This window comes from Lissotriton helveticus, chromosome 2_1 (assembly GCF_964261635.1).
Source record: "Lissotriton helveticus chromosome 2_1, aLisHel1.1, whole genome shotgun sequence".
Taxonomy (NCBI): domain Eukaryota; kingdom Metazoa; phylum Chordata; class Amphibia; order Caudata; family Salamandridae; genus Lissotriton; species Lissotriton helveticus.
Window position 1 is genome coordinate 36,799,526 of NC_136059.1, and position 12,469 is coordinate 36,811,994.

At 45.6% G+C, this 12,469-nt stretch overlaps 1 protein-coding gene across 1 annotated transcript in view; it reads right to left on the reverse strand.

The window, feature by feature from the left end:
* The window catches only part of LOC144820048 (long-chain-fatty-acid--CoA ligase ACSBG2-like), a 391,373-nt gene that overhangs the window by 209,720 nt on the left and 169,184 nt on the right, over positions 1-12,469 (reverse strand). Inside the window, exon 7 of the mRNA XM_078677703.1 lies at positions 4,069-4,233. Within this exon, the coding sequence (XP_078533829.1) occupies positions 4,069-4,233 (165 nt within the window). The remainder of the gene's footprint in view (positions 1-4,068; positions 4,234-12,469) is intronic.

Here is a 12,469-nt window from a genome sequence, read left to right on the forward strand (position 1 = left end):
TTATCCCATGGTTGCCGGTTCTCGTTTTCGTAGGCAAGAGTAATTTTTCACATTCGGGAGTTTGACAGCAGAGCAAAAGAGAGAAGACAGAAGAGCGAGAAAGTAGGGGGAAGAAGAAAAATATAGGAAAACAGTGACGGGAAAAAAGAGGGAATAAAAAAAAATGAACCGACAAGGGAGACAGAAAGGCATGAGAGGGAATCAGGACTAAGGCTTCAAGCCGCTGTAATTACACCAAACACGAGGAGCCACAACTTCCGAAAGTGAACATCAGTTTACATTCTAGGCGGCAGCCGCGACAAACTAGTTTGTGCACTCGGAGGTCGTAAGTGCATGCATCGTTAGCGCCTGGCTGCTTGTAACAAGTTTGAGCGCTAGACAAACGAGTCAGCTGTGATTATCCACACACACCTCATCTACAGCATCCTAGGAAGGAATGTTGCCACAGAACCAAGGCTGGTGCATGAACGGGCTCACTAGAAGCGCCTACTTTTAAATATCCACTATTCGTACCAAACACTCCGAATAAATGTCACTTAGAGTCACGGGCACCTTTCGCCGTGTTTGGGGCTCATCTGTGTGGTATACACTGTTATAATATAAACAGCCGGCTTCTTAAAACTATTTTTTTAACGAATTACCTGTGCAGCTTCCGTAGTCTGTTTCCCGCTTCGGCTATAAGACGGGTGCTTAGAGTTGCCTCATGGCGCTATGCGGAGTAGAGGCAGACTGTGGCTCGCTCCTCACTTCCTGTTCCCTTTACGCTAAGTCCAGGGCGCATCGTCTCGTGACTTGGTTGCGGTTCCTTTTTAGGGACCCGGCAGTCGTGGGAACCGGGCCTTCAGAGAGGGCTGAACAAGAGGCTGTCGGAAGCGGTCAGCCGGGGCGGCGCGGGTTCGAGTGTCTGGGAGGGAGAGGGCTGATGGCGAGACGGCGAACATGGAGACGACGAGGGCAGGACTGGGAACCCAAGACAGCCCTGGGAAACGTGTCAGTCCGCTCCTTTCCCCTCTGTCTCTCGCTCTGTCACCCCTCGCTTCCCTCATGCCTTCTGTAAGTACCCGGGGGAGCTGGAGAAGGTGACAGAGGCGCCAGCAATGTTCTCTTATCGGCGGGGCTGCGCTCTCTATGCAGGAAAACAAACCAGTGAAAACGAAACCTAAGAGCCGCGCGCGTGAGCTTCTACCGTAGACAGCTCACGTCGCGCGGCTCTTAGGTTTCGTTTTCCTAAGTGCATGGCAGAGTCGCGCTCGCACACATGCGCGCTCACGAGGTCAAATCCGACATCCGAGACTGGAAGCGCGGGCACCTCCCAGTCCCAGCGCGTGCACCCCCCCCTTTACAAATACTAAAAGTATACTAAAAGTATACACGAGGTCGGTTCGCTACGCTCGACCTAAAAAGGAGTTTGGGTAAAATAATATATTTGCCTAAGATCATACTGTTTAAGCGGGGAAGCTGCGGTTCCTCCAGGTTCAATCAGCCAGTGAACTGGTATTTATTTGTCTCTCCTCTTTTATAATATAAATCTTTTGTTTTCACCTCTTTACATTTTTCTGCAGTTGTTATACAGTGCAAGCTCTACCAGAAGGTGTTGGATGGGTAGATTGTGCCATTTCCCCAGAATCACAGGATGTTAGGCAAACGCTGATTCTCAAATCTGGTTCACCAGTTTCCAAGTCGGCAGCTGTGGCCATAACGCCATATCCTGGGTGCAGTGATGGGAGCAGGCAGAATCTACATGAATACTTGGCTCGTTAGAGGCTGGTGGTTCTACCTTTGCGCTCGAGCCAGGCCTCAGACTCGAGCCTGGCTCGTGCTCTCAATGGCTCACCCACCTCTAATTAAATTGCCACTGCAAGGTTGCTGTTATGTAAAGCCAGCTTCATGAAAGCTAATATGCTCAACAAATGAAATTATGCACCAGTTGCTGGGCCTTTTTGGGGCACTATGCACTGTAGAAAATGGGTCATTTTTCATCTGAACAATGCGTCATATATGGTATCTGGCCAGCGGCTAAATAGCAGAGGTGATCAGCGGTCAGTTCAAAGCCCTTCCTTAGAGCAAGTGAACCGCTGTGATTAGCACCTGTCCCCATCAAAGCATCGGTACTCCCCTGCTGACTCACTGCTCGCGGGACCGGAGAGTGGCACACGAGAGAGTTATGCTTGCAGGCAGGGTAATTTTCCGAGCATAGAGAGATCTGCAGCTGGCCAGCACAGCTGGATAAAAGACCCCTAAATTCCTAATGCATGAAGCTGAGCACAGCATGTACCCGCCAACTTCGGTTCATGTGCAGTACCTGCCACTGCACTAACCTAAACCTGGCGCAGCACCGTCCCTTGGCAACAGCCCCCCTATGAGGGGTGGGATGAGCTACAGTCACTGCTCCCTGGGCTGCAGAAGGGAATCAGGGGCTAGAGGCGCACTCATTGATCTGGCCGCATATCACCACCCCGGGCTACTGATGCTCCCTGAAGCAGTGCGAATCCATTGCAGTGCTAAAAACAAGGAAAACAGTGTTGACTACACCACCAGTGTGCCCACTCCTAACTAATATACAACACTGGGGCACAGGGCGCTGCACTCCACGGCTTTAAAGCCATGAGTCTCCATACAACAGGTCCAGTAGAGAGCGGGGTCCATTATGCGTAACAGTAACCGAAGCCCATTAGCATTAATCGAAATGGACCGGCCGAGTTTGGAGAGAAGGTGCGCGAGCCGAGCAGACATCTCGTTCCATTACACGTGCTCTTTGAAATGGATTTGCCTTCATAAATGAACTCTCCGTCCTCGCCCCGCTTCATGCGGTGTTTTGCCGGAATGCTTTTAGAGGGCAAGCGGCAGCCGCCCATAGCTCTCTGATGTTCAAGCACGCCTCACACTTTATCTCTTTATAAAGAGGCCTTGGATCCTGTTAGCCATGAATCAACAGCGCGCTGGAGTGGGAGAGGTCAGCTCGCACAGCTGCAAGGCGGCCATGTTAAACAAGCAACAGTGTGATCTTATGCAGATCTCGGTCTGCTCTCCCTGCGCCTCAACATCCCCATCTTTCAAGAAGCCTTCGGACACGAAACGAAACTAGGACTGATGTTTTTAAAGACCCCATAAATCCTGCGGCCCCATTAACCCTGACGGCTGTTTTTGGTGCAATGTAATGTTACTTATGTCTTCCCCTGAACAGGGCCCGGGCACTCTGGCGTGCAAAGAACTGACGGATAACGGCAACAAATACATGACAGGGCCCTCCCTTTCACGCCTCCCGGGTGCTGACAACAAGCAACAGTGTGATCTTATGCAGATCTCAGTCTGCTCCGCACGCCTCGAGCTGGCAGCAGGGGGAGGAGAGAGAGGAGGGGGCCTGTTCCTGTTTTCCTTACGTGCGCGAGCCAAAACTTACTTACTAACAGATGTTTTCAAAGCTCACTCCCGAAAGGAAATCGCCAAACGTGCACGTGTTCCCATTCAAAGCAATGGAATGCGTGCACGTTTTTGGCAGCAAAGCTGAAGCGATGGCTAAAGGTCTTTTCCTAAGCAGTGCATGCGCGTTGCTAGGCAAGACCTAAAAAGTGATATGCATCAAGATGTGCCACTATGCAGAAAGAGACCTGAAGGCTTCCACTGGCTAACAAAGATATCAATTCAACTGTGTTTGACAGGCCAGAAAATTTGGAATTTCCAACACAGGCAGTGGTGTGGAAGCAAGTTGGCCAATCTACAGCACAAGGTTTAAAGGACTAGGGTTGGCCTTAACTATGGCTAGAAGAACCTCCAATCTAAGATTTTGCAGCGAATAGCAAATAGGGGTATAAACACACATCATTATGTAAGCTAATCACGCTCCCTTCCAGCACACACTGCCCAGAGGATGCAAGAGCGCCAGTTTTACCCTTGACTTGCTTCCCCAAAATGCCAAATTGTTTCCCACCTATGTTTGTTCAAGGTGAAGAGCAAGACCAGTTTGTTGATACCTGGTAAACCCTTCACAAGAGAGGGCAGGTTGCCCATGAGAGGTCATCTTCATGTCAGTATTCTTCCTACACAGAGGTTTAGCTCCTCTGTATTTACCTTAAGGGCGTCCGGGTCTGCAAAATATGTAGTTCCTCCATTAAATATGGGTAGCCAGAGGTCCGTGAATTGAGCTGCAACATGGCTCAAAGGCAGGTAACTGATGAGCACTTCCTGGTCCACAACATCCAACGCTTTACAACCTTGTTTCACTAACCACGTCACCTGCAAAACAAAAGGGAGCTTAGTTAGATACCATAAGTTAGAGTAGAACTCTCCGAGAAACCCACCAAGGAAATCAGGAGCTTGGAAAGCCGAGAAAATTAAGAAAAGTAGAGAGGGACTTTGCATTGGTTTATTATATCTTAACCCTCAGACACAGACCAACACACTCGCGCACACACACGCACCCCTAGCTATCAAGAGGCATGTCATGTGGGGCACCGGTCACTCACTTTTAAGCTCATAATATTCTGCATTTTCAGTTTTAGTCATTATTTTGAAAGAGACCAATCCACAAGCACAAAAATGCAGGGTGCTAAAGGTGTTGCATGACTTGGAGTGCCTGGATCATATTCAGTTCTTTAGGAAGCCAAGCCAAGAGCATGGTTATGGTCTGTTTATTGTTCTTAATATCTGAGCTACAGATCATAGAAATCCCCTTGCTCTATTAACTTCATAGTCAATTTCATATTAAAAACAAACTTTGTAGATCAAGCTTTTAAGATCGTTCAACCCACCTTCCGGTGAAGCCTTACAATACAACGGGAAGTCCTGTTCCAACTCCTGTTGGGAATCAGAGGCCCTCCCCTAGAGACTCCAGATATCTCAGCTCACCTGGAATTAAAGCTAGCCGAGACTCTTAATATCTTAGGACCATATGTATGAAGGCCAAATGGGTTCGCAAACGCCGAAATTCGCAGAATTTCGGCATTTGCGAACTCATTTTCGCAAAAATGGTATGTATTAAACAATTTGGGTGCAAAATAAGGAATCGCAAAATTTGCCATTCCTTATTTTGCGATTGCATTTAAGGAATTGCAAATTTTGCGATTCCTTAAAAGCAATGTGTCAAGGAAAAAAGAAATTCCAAAATGCCCTAAGGAATCGCAAATTACCACCAACTTCTAGTTGGTGGTAAGTTGCGAATTCTTTTAAAAAAGCATTTTTTTAAAACACCAAAGGTGCCATGTGACGCTCCTACATGTCCTTAGGGCATGTATGTGCGGCATATGCGCACACATGTCATTTTCAGGGGTGCAGCAGGGTGTTCTTGAGACACCCCTGCACCCTTAAAATTTTTCTCAATCGCAAATTGAGAATAATTTCACATTCATTCCTATGGGCCTCCTGGCCCATAGAAATGAATAGGAAATTATTTATTAATTGCGATTAGCAATTTGCTAATCGCAATTAAGGAATTTTAAGGAATCGCTAAACAATAGCCAATTCCTACATACATACCATTTTGCGATTTCTAAATAGCGATTCCTTAAAAATCGCTATTTAGGAATCGCAAAACGGAATGTTGATACATATGGCCCTTAGTGCCCTAGAGTTAAAGCTCTCCCTCAAAATCGAACAAATGGTTCACAGATTGTCTGTCCACTGGAATAAAAACAAACTACCATGAGAGCACATGGTTTGCCAGGTCCACTTCAGGGGCAGAGAAGGAATACCTCTAGATCCACATTACTGAATCATCCAGTTCCACCAAGGAACTGTTCCACATCTAGAGTGCCACTTTTTCCTACTTCATCTACGGTCTCCTTCCTCAACGGTACTCTGACAGTTTACGGTCAACAAAGTGGATTCTATTAGGGCCCTCATTGACTTCGCTACCCCACCGCCTTGGCGCCCCATGAGGAAGTGGATAATTCATTGAAGTGGATGGTAGCCCTCCAAGTAATAAAGTCACCATTACAGACTAGGTCCGATTAGGTCTCAATTTAAACCGGAGCGCAACCCTAGGAAGCTGAAGCACAGAGCAGACATGTTTAAAGAAGGAGAAATTTGTATTTAATAGTACCAGAATAGGTAAAAAGGATACAAAAATCCCATCTAGTTCATAAAAACAGACAATTGTAATGAGAAAATATACACCAAGAACTACAAAAATCAGATGTAGGGAACCAAAGATATGATTTTTAAAAGTTATAGGTTTTTCTAGCACCAAAAGGTGCAAAGCGACAACCGCAGGTATCTGGCTATGCAAAAAAGGGTCAAAGTAAAAAAATGTGGCCTGATCGCGATAGAACAAGGGTCGGATATAGGGACCAGGTTAGGTTATGTTATGTTATGTTATACCAATTTATAACGCGCACTACTACCCATAGGTGTCTAGGCGCATTCCGGAGCACATACTGCTGAGAAGAATATTTTTTTAAAAAGATTCGTTTTTAAAGAGCCAGGTTTTAAGATGTTTCCTGAATTCCAGCAAAGATGTGATCTTCCTAAGTGGAAGAGTATTCCATAGCCTGATGGTGCTGTGCCTAAAGTTCCTTCCCCCCTCGTTCATGGTTTTAACTCCGGGGGTAAGCATTAGGAAGGCCATGGCTGAACATAGAGACCTGCTGGGCGTATACCACTTAAAAGCATGATGAAGAAACTGAGGGCCCTCACCATGAAGCACTTTGTGAGTAATACAGAGTGCTTTGAACTTCACCCGTTGGCCAACCGGAAGCCAATGCAGATCTTGAATTCCCGCTCTAATGGATTGGTATTTAGGCACATCCAAAACCAATCTAGTGGCGGCATTCTGAGCTGATTGCAGTCTTCTAAGTTGCTTGGACTGCACATTGATGTACAAGGCATTGCAATAGTCCAACTTAGGACTAATGAGGTTAGAACAGTTTTCCTAACCTTTCTAGGAATGTAAGGAAGGATTTTGTGCACTGTTCTAATAGTGCTAAATGCAGAGGACACCACTTTTGAGATCTGAATTGAAGTTTTTCATCTATTATGATACCCAAGTTTTTCGCTTTCGTCACTGCTGTCGGAGGGGGGCCTAAAGACTCAGGCCACCAAACAGGAGACCAACTAGGAGAAAGCCTACTGAAAAGCATCACCTCGGTTTTACTATAATTTAGTTTCAGGCAGTGCCTTCTCATCCACTCACTCAAGGAGACCATACAGTTGTGGAGTTTGGTAGAATAGTTGACATCTTTCTCAATGGTGGAGATCACCAACTGGGTGTCCTCAGCATATGAGGTCGGGAGTAAATCAAAGCTTCTGATCAGCAGAGCTAATTCGGATACATATATATTAAAAAAAGTGGGGCTTCAAGGAGGGTAAACCGAAGACGGAGCGTTCTTCATACCGGCCGATCTCCCTGCTGAATGCCGAACCGAAGGTCTTGGCAAAGTTGCTCGCGACTCGGCTGGTTAAGGTCATTACGACATTGATCCATCCAGATCAGTCAGGGTTTATGCCCCGCCGCAATACGGCCCTTAACCTGCGCAGATTACACAGGGTCCTGGGTGGTGCATCTAAAATACACGAGCCGACGGTCCTGTTGTCTTTGGACGCCACCATGGCTTTTGATAGAGTCGAGTGGCCTTATCTCTTTGCCGTCTTGAACAAATTGGGCATTGGTCCGGAGTTTGCTTCCCGGGTCCGTCTTTTGTACTCCGATCCCCTAGCTCGGGTCGTAGTGAATATTCATAGGTCTGCTGACTTTGCCTTGGGGAGGGGCACCAGGCAGGGATGTCCTCTCTCCTCGCTTTTATTCGCCTTGGCGCTAGAGCCGCTCGCGGCATGGGTTCGTTGGGACAGATCGATTCGGGGGCTTAGGTGGACGTCCGAGTGGGAGGATAAGATCTCACTTTATGCTGATGACATTTTATTATATTTTGTTCTGAGGTGACCTTAGATGCACCTATTTTTTATTTGGAGTGCTATTACTCCCTATGTCTGCTAGTGATATATTTAACAATGTTAGTGATCTCACAGTGCACTACAAGTCAAGTCTAGAGTCAAGTTAAAAAATGCATTTATTGAAAAAAACCTCCCAATGTATTTCTATTACCATGTAATGAAATATTGAATACCTTAATGAAGAAGGACTTCCCTATAACAACACACAAATAAAGAAGAAGAAACGACAGTGTATGGGCAAGATTAATATTTTGGGAATATCCACCACGATTTGAGAAACTCGCCCTTAAGGATAACTCAAGATATACGAGTATGCGACAAACACACAGCGGTAACTACCTATACCTTAAAGACAACTATCTTATGGCACGATTAAAATAATCGGAAGAAACATAAAGCTAAAAGACTCCGAAGAAATTCTGAAATTGAAGAATCAGAAATTCGTAATAAACCAACCAGATTTTAACATGTTCTCGTCCTGATGAAGGTGAAAAGATAAACTGTACACCGAAACGCCGCGTCGACTGTTTTTCTGAGACTGTTTTTAATATTCAATATTTCATTACATGGTAATAGAAATACAAATGTTTTAGATTGTAACCCATTGGGAGTTTTTTTTCAATAAATGCATTTTTTAATTGACTCTAGACTTGACTTGTAGTGCACTGTGAGATCACTAACATTGTTAAATACATCAATAGCAGACATAGGGAGTGATAGCACTCCAAATAAAAAATAGGTGCATCTAAGGTCACCTCAGAACAGGGTTTTAACTTTTCTGTTTGATAGACCCCCTCCCTGACATTAAATACAGGGGTACCTTCCTCCTTTGTTGTTATATTATTATATTTGACATACCCCCGGACTTCGCTGATCGCGTTTTTGGATATTTTGGCGGTGTTTGGGAGATATTCCTGTTTCGTCATTAATTGGGCAAAGTCGGTCCTCTTTGTTTTAAGTGGTGATCCCCCTGATGTCCCTGCGGGCTGTCCGGTTAGACTGGAGCCTGAGGTGTTTAGGTACCTTGGCATTTTTGTCTCAATGGATCCCCAGAGTAGGTATAATAATAATTTGTTGCCTCCACTGGCCAGACTCCGGAGAGACGTGGTGTGATGGAAGTCGCAACCGCTCTCCGTGTTGGGACGCGCCGTCCTGTTCAAGAGGATTTCCCTTCCCCATTTCTTGTACGCACTCCAAAACTCTATGGACCCGGTTCCCCCATCCTACTTCAAGGAGATTGAGTCTCTCCAGAGACAACTCATTTGGGATGGTAGACCGCGAATTGCGTTTACTAAACTGACATTGCCTTGGTATGACGGGGGGATCGGCTTGCCAAGTATCCGGAAGTATTATTGGGCAGCTCAGCTGGCGGCAGTTAATCACGCCATTTATGGATCGCTGTTGGATCCTGGCTATGCTATGGATCGCGGCCAGATTCCCGGGGGGAGTACACTAGGGCATTGTATGCCAGACGGGGGCGCTTTCCCCTGGTCGGACCTACGGCGGTGGCTGTCCAGGTCTGGCATGAGGCTACTCGTTCCCTTAAATGGGAGGGGAAGATAACTTTGGCCATGCCACTATGGAATGCTGAATGCCTGGGTAGTCTATGGAAGACTAAAGGTTTTGATAAATGGGACCTCATTGGGATCTCTCAGGTAGGAGATATGTGGGGCAAAGATGGGATCCTCACGTTTGAGCATCTGCAGGAACCTATCAATTGCAGGAGAGTGAGCGATTTCGGTATTTGCAGATTAGACATGCGCTGCTAGCTGTTATTCCCCGGGGAGTTACACCCCCAGAGGCTTCCCCTTTGGAGGATCGGGTGTTGGACGGTCATCTTCCGACGAAAACGATCTCCTTGATCTATAGAAAGCTTGTTAACCACACGGATGATACCCTTGTGGCTCTTAGAGACCAATGGACTGCATATGGGCTGATCCTTGACGATGAGGACTGGAGAAAGGCGGTAGCTTCGCCAAGGGTCATTGCTATCCAGATGAGACTCCGATTGGTGCAATTGAAGGTCCTCCACCGTTGTTATGTCACCGGCCCTCGATTGGTGCGCATGGGTTTGTCTGCAAGTGGGGAGTGCAGACGGGGTTGTGGTGAGGATGGAACGTTTCTGCATATGTTATGGGACTGTACCCTCATCCGGGGTTTTTTATCCGCAGTTCATCGTAAGATATGTGAGGTGTGGGGAGTGAGCTTTGAGTTGGAGGTACACCATTGTCTCTTGAATGTTTGGGAACCAACTGATCTTACGTCTCACGGAAAGGTGTGGGTCACGCTGGATTGTGCTATTGCAAAGCGTAATATCGCTCAATTATGGGGGCGAATCAGCCGCCTCATATCGGGAAATGGATGGAAGACCTGGATTGGTGCATGTTTAGAGAGCGAGCTGTGTACGTGGCCAGGGGGAGACCCAAGAAGTGGGGGAAAATCTGGGGAGCCTGGAATGTGTATAGAGGTGATATTTGTGCTCCCCCCATCACACTGGATGATCAAGTTGTGTTGGAGGATCCCTGAACCCGTAGGAATTTTTTTCTTTTTTGTGATATATTTTGTAATCAGGAGGATGTGAAATCATTTATTGTATGCTTGGACGCAACCCAGTGATTTTATTGTTTGTATCTTTGGTTAATTTTGTTTTCGTGTGATTTAATAAAAAAAAAGTGGGGCTTAAGGAGGAACCCTGGGGCACCCCACATGGCAGAATAAAAGGTGCTGATTTAAAATTGCCTCGCTGCACTGTCTGAGTTCTATCTGTTAAAAAAGATTGTAAAAGTATGAGAGCATTACCTCCCATACCTATATACTTTAGGCGTTTAAGCAGCAAAGTATGGTCTATGGTGTCAAATGCCGTGGACAGGTCCAGGAGGATAAGAGCTGCAGAGCCTCGCCCATTCATGGCAGCTCGGATTTCCTCAGTTGTCTTTATTAAAGCTGTCTCAGTGCTGTGGTTTGATCTAAAACCAAACTGACTATGATCTAAAACATTATTTTCCATTATATGCTTAGAGAGTTCTGTATTTACAATCTTCTCCAAAATTTTGTCCGGAAGGGGAAGTCTCGCAATCGGTTGGTAGTTGGCCGGATCCGTTAGTTCTAAATTAGATTTCTTTTTTAACTGTAGAATGCACGCTTGTTTCCACCTGGTGGGAAAAACTCCTTGTGAGAGCATCTGATTAAATATATCTGAAAGTCTTGGACTGACAAGATGGATAATGTGAGGGAGGATTCTAGGCGGGCAACGGTCTTCCGTTGAACCAGATTTTGTTTTTATAGGAAGGGTAGCAATTTGCCCCGGAGATGTCGGGGTAAAATGAAAAAGTGGTGTTATATTTTTAGCTTCCTCTTTTGTTAAATTGGGATTTGGCAGATGTAAGGAGAACTGATCGTTTATTTGATCAACCTTTGCCTTAAACACCTGTGCTAAGGTATTACAGAAATCTTGGGTGAAGTAAGCCATATCGTCCTTTTTAGCAGTTGTCAAGTTGTTTATAACACTGAAAAGTTCTTTACTTGAGTTACCTGCAGTCTCTATTTTTGATGTAATAAATTGACTTTTTTCTGTAATCATTTTCTTCTTATAATCAGCAAGCATTAATTTACATTGCTCTTTCTCGGCCAAATTATAGGTTTTGCACCAAGCTCTTTCTGGTCTCCTACATGCTTGTTTGCCCAATCTAAGAGCCTCGGAGAACCATGGAGCCGAGGGAGTCTTTCTATTTTTATTGCCTACTGTAACCGGAGCAAGTGTAGAGAAATTGGATTCTAGCCAGGAGATATAGTCTCCGGCAGATCCTTCAGCACCCATCCCCAGATCTGGCAGGCTTTGAGCTTGTTGATTTTCCATTATGGCCGAATCTATAGTATGTTCAAATAGTGGTTGTGGGGTGCACACCTGTTTCTTCCCATGTATTTTGAAATTTAATTCTTTATCCATCATACTCCTGGTTTGCGTGCTCGTCGGTGCTGTGCCATACCCAAATGGCACCCATATTAGTAACAGTGTCAATAGAAGGGGCAACATTTTGCTCCAAACCGGCCACACAGCTGTATAGTGCCACTCTGGCAAACAGTTAATTTCCTTCTCATTTCAACCACTGTTTGTCAACGTAAACCATTCTCTATGTATCATTCTGAATATTTAACATTTTCTTCAATCCACACGCGGGGTATATTGCCATGCCATGGCAATATACCCCGCGTGTGGATTGAAGAAAATGTTGAATATTCAGAATGATACACAGAGAATGGTTTACGTTGACAAATAGTGGTTGAAATGTGAAGGAAATGAACTGTTTGCCAGAGTGGCACTATACAGCTGTGCAGCCAGTTTGGAGCAAAATGTTGCTGAATCTATAGTATGCCAGGCTCTCTTTATGTGCTTGATATTTGCCGAGGTGATGGCCTTGATATTTAATGTATCAAAGCGGAAGAAAACCGCATAGTGATCGGTCCATGTCAAAGGCAAAGCAGCTGTAAAAGAAATGGCTGGTTTATTCGTAAACACCCCTTCTAAAGTGTGTCCGGCTAGATGTGTAGGGATAGGAGTAATTTGTCCAAGTCCTAAATCTGCTGA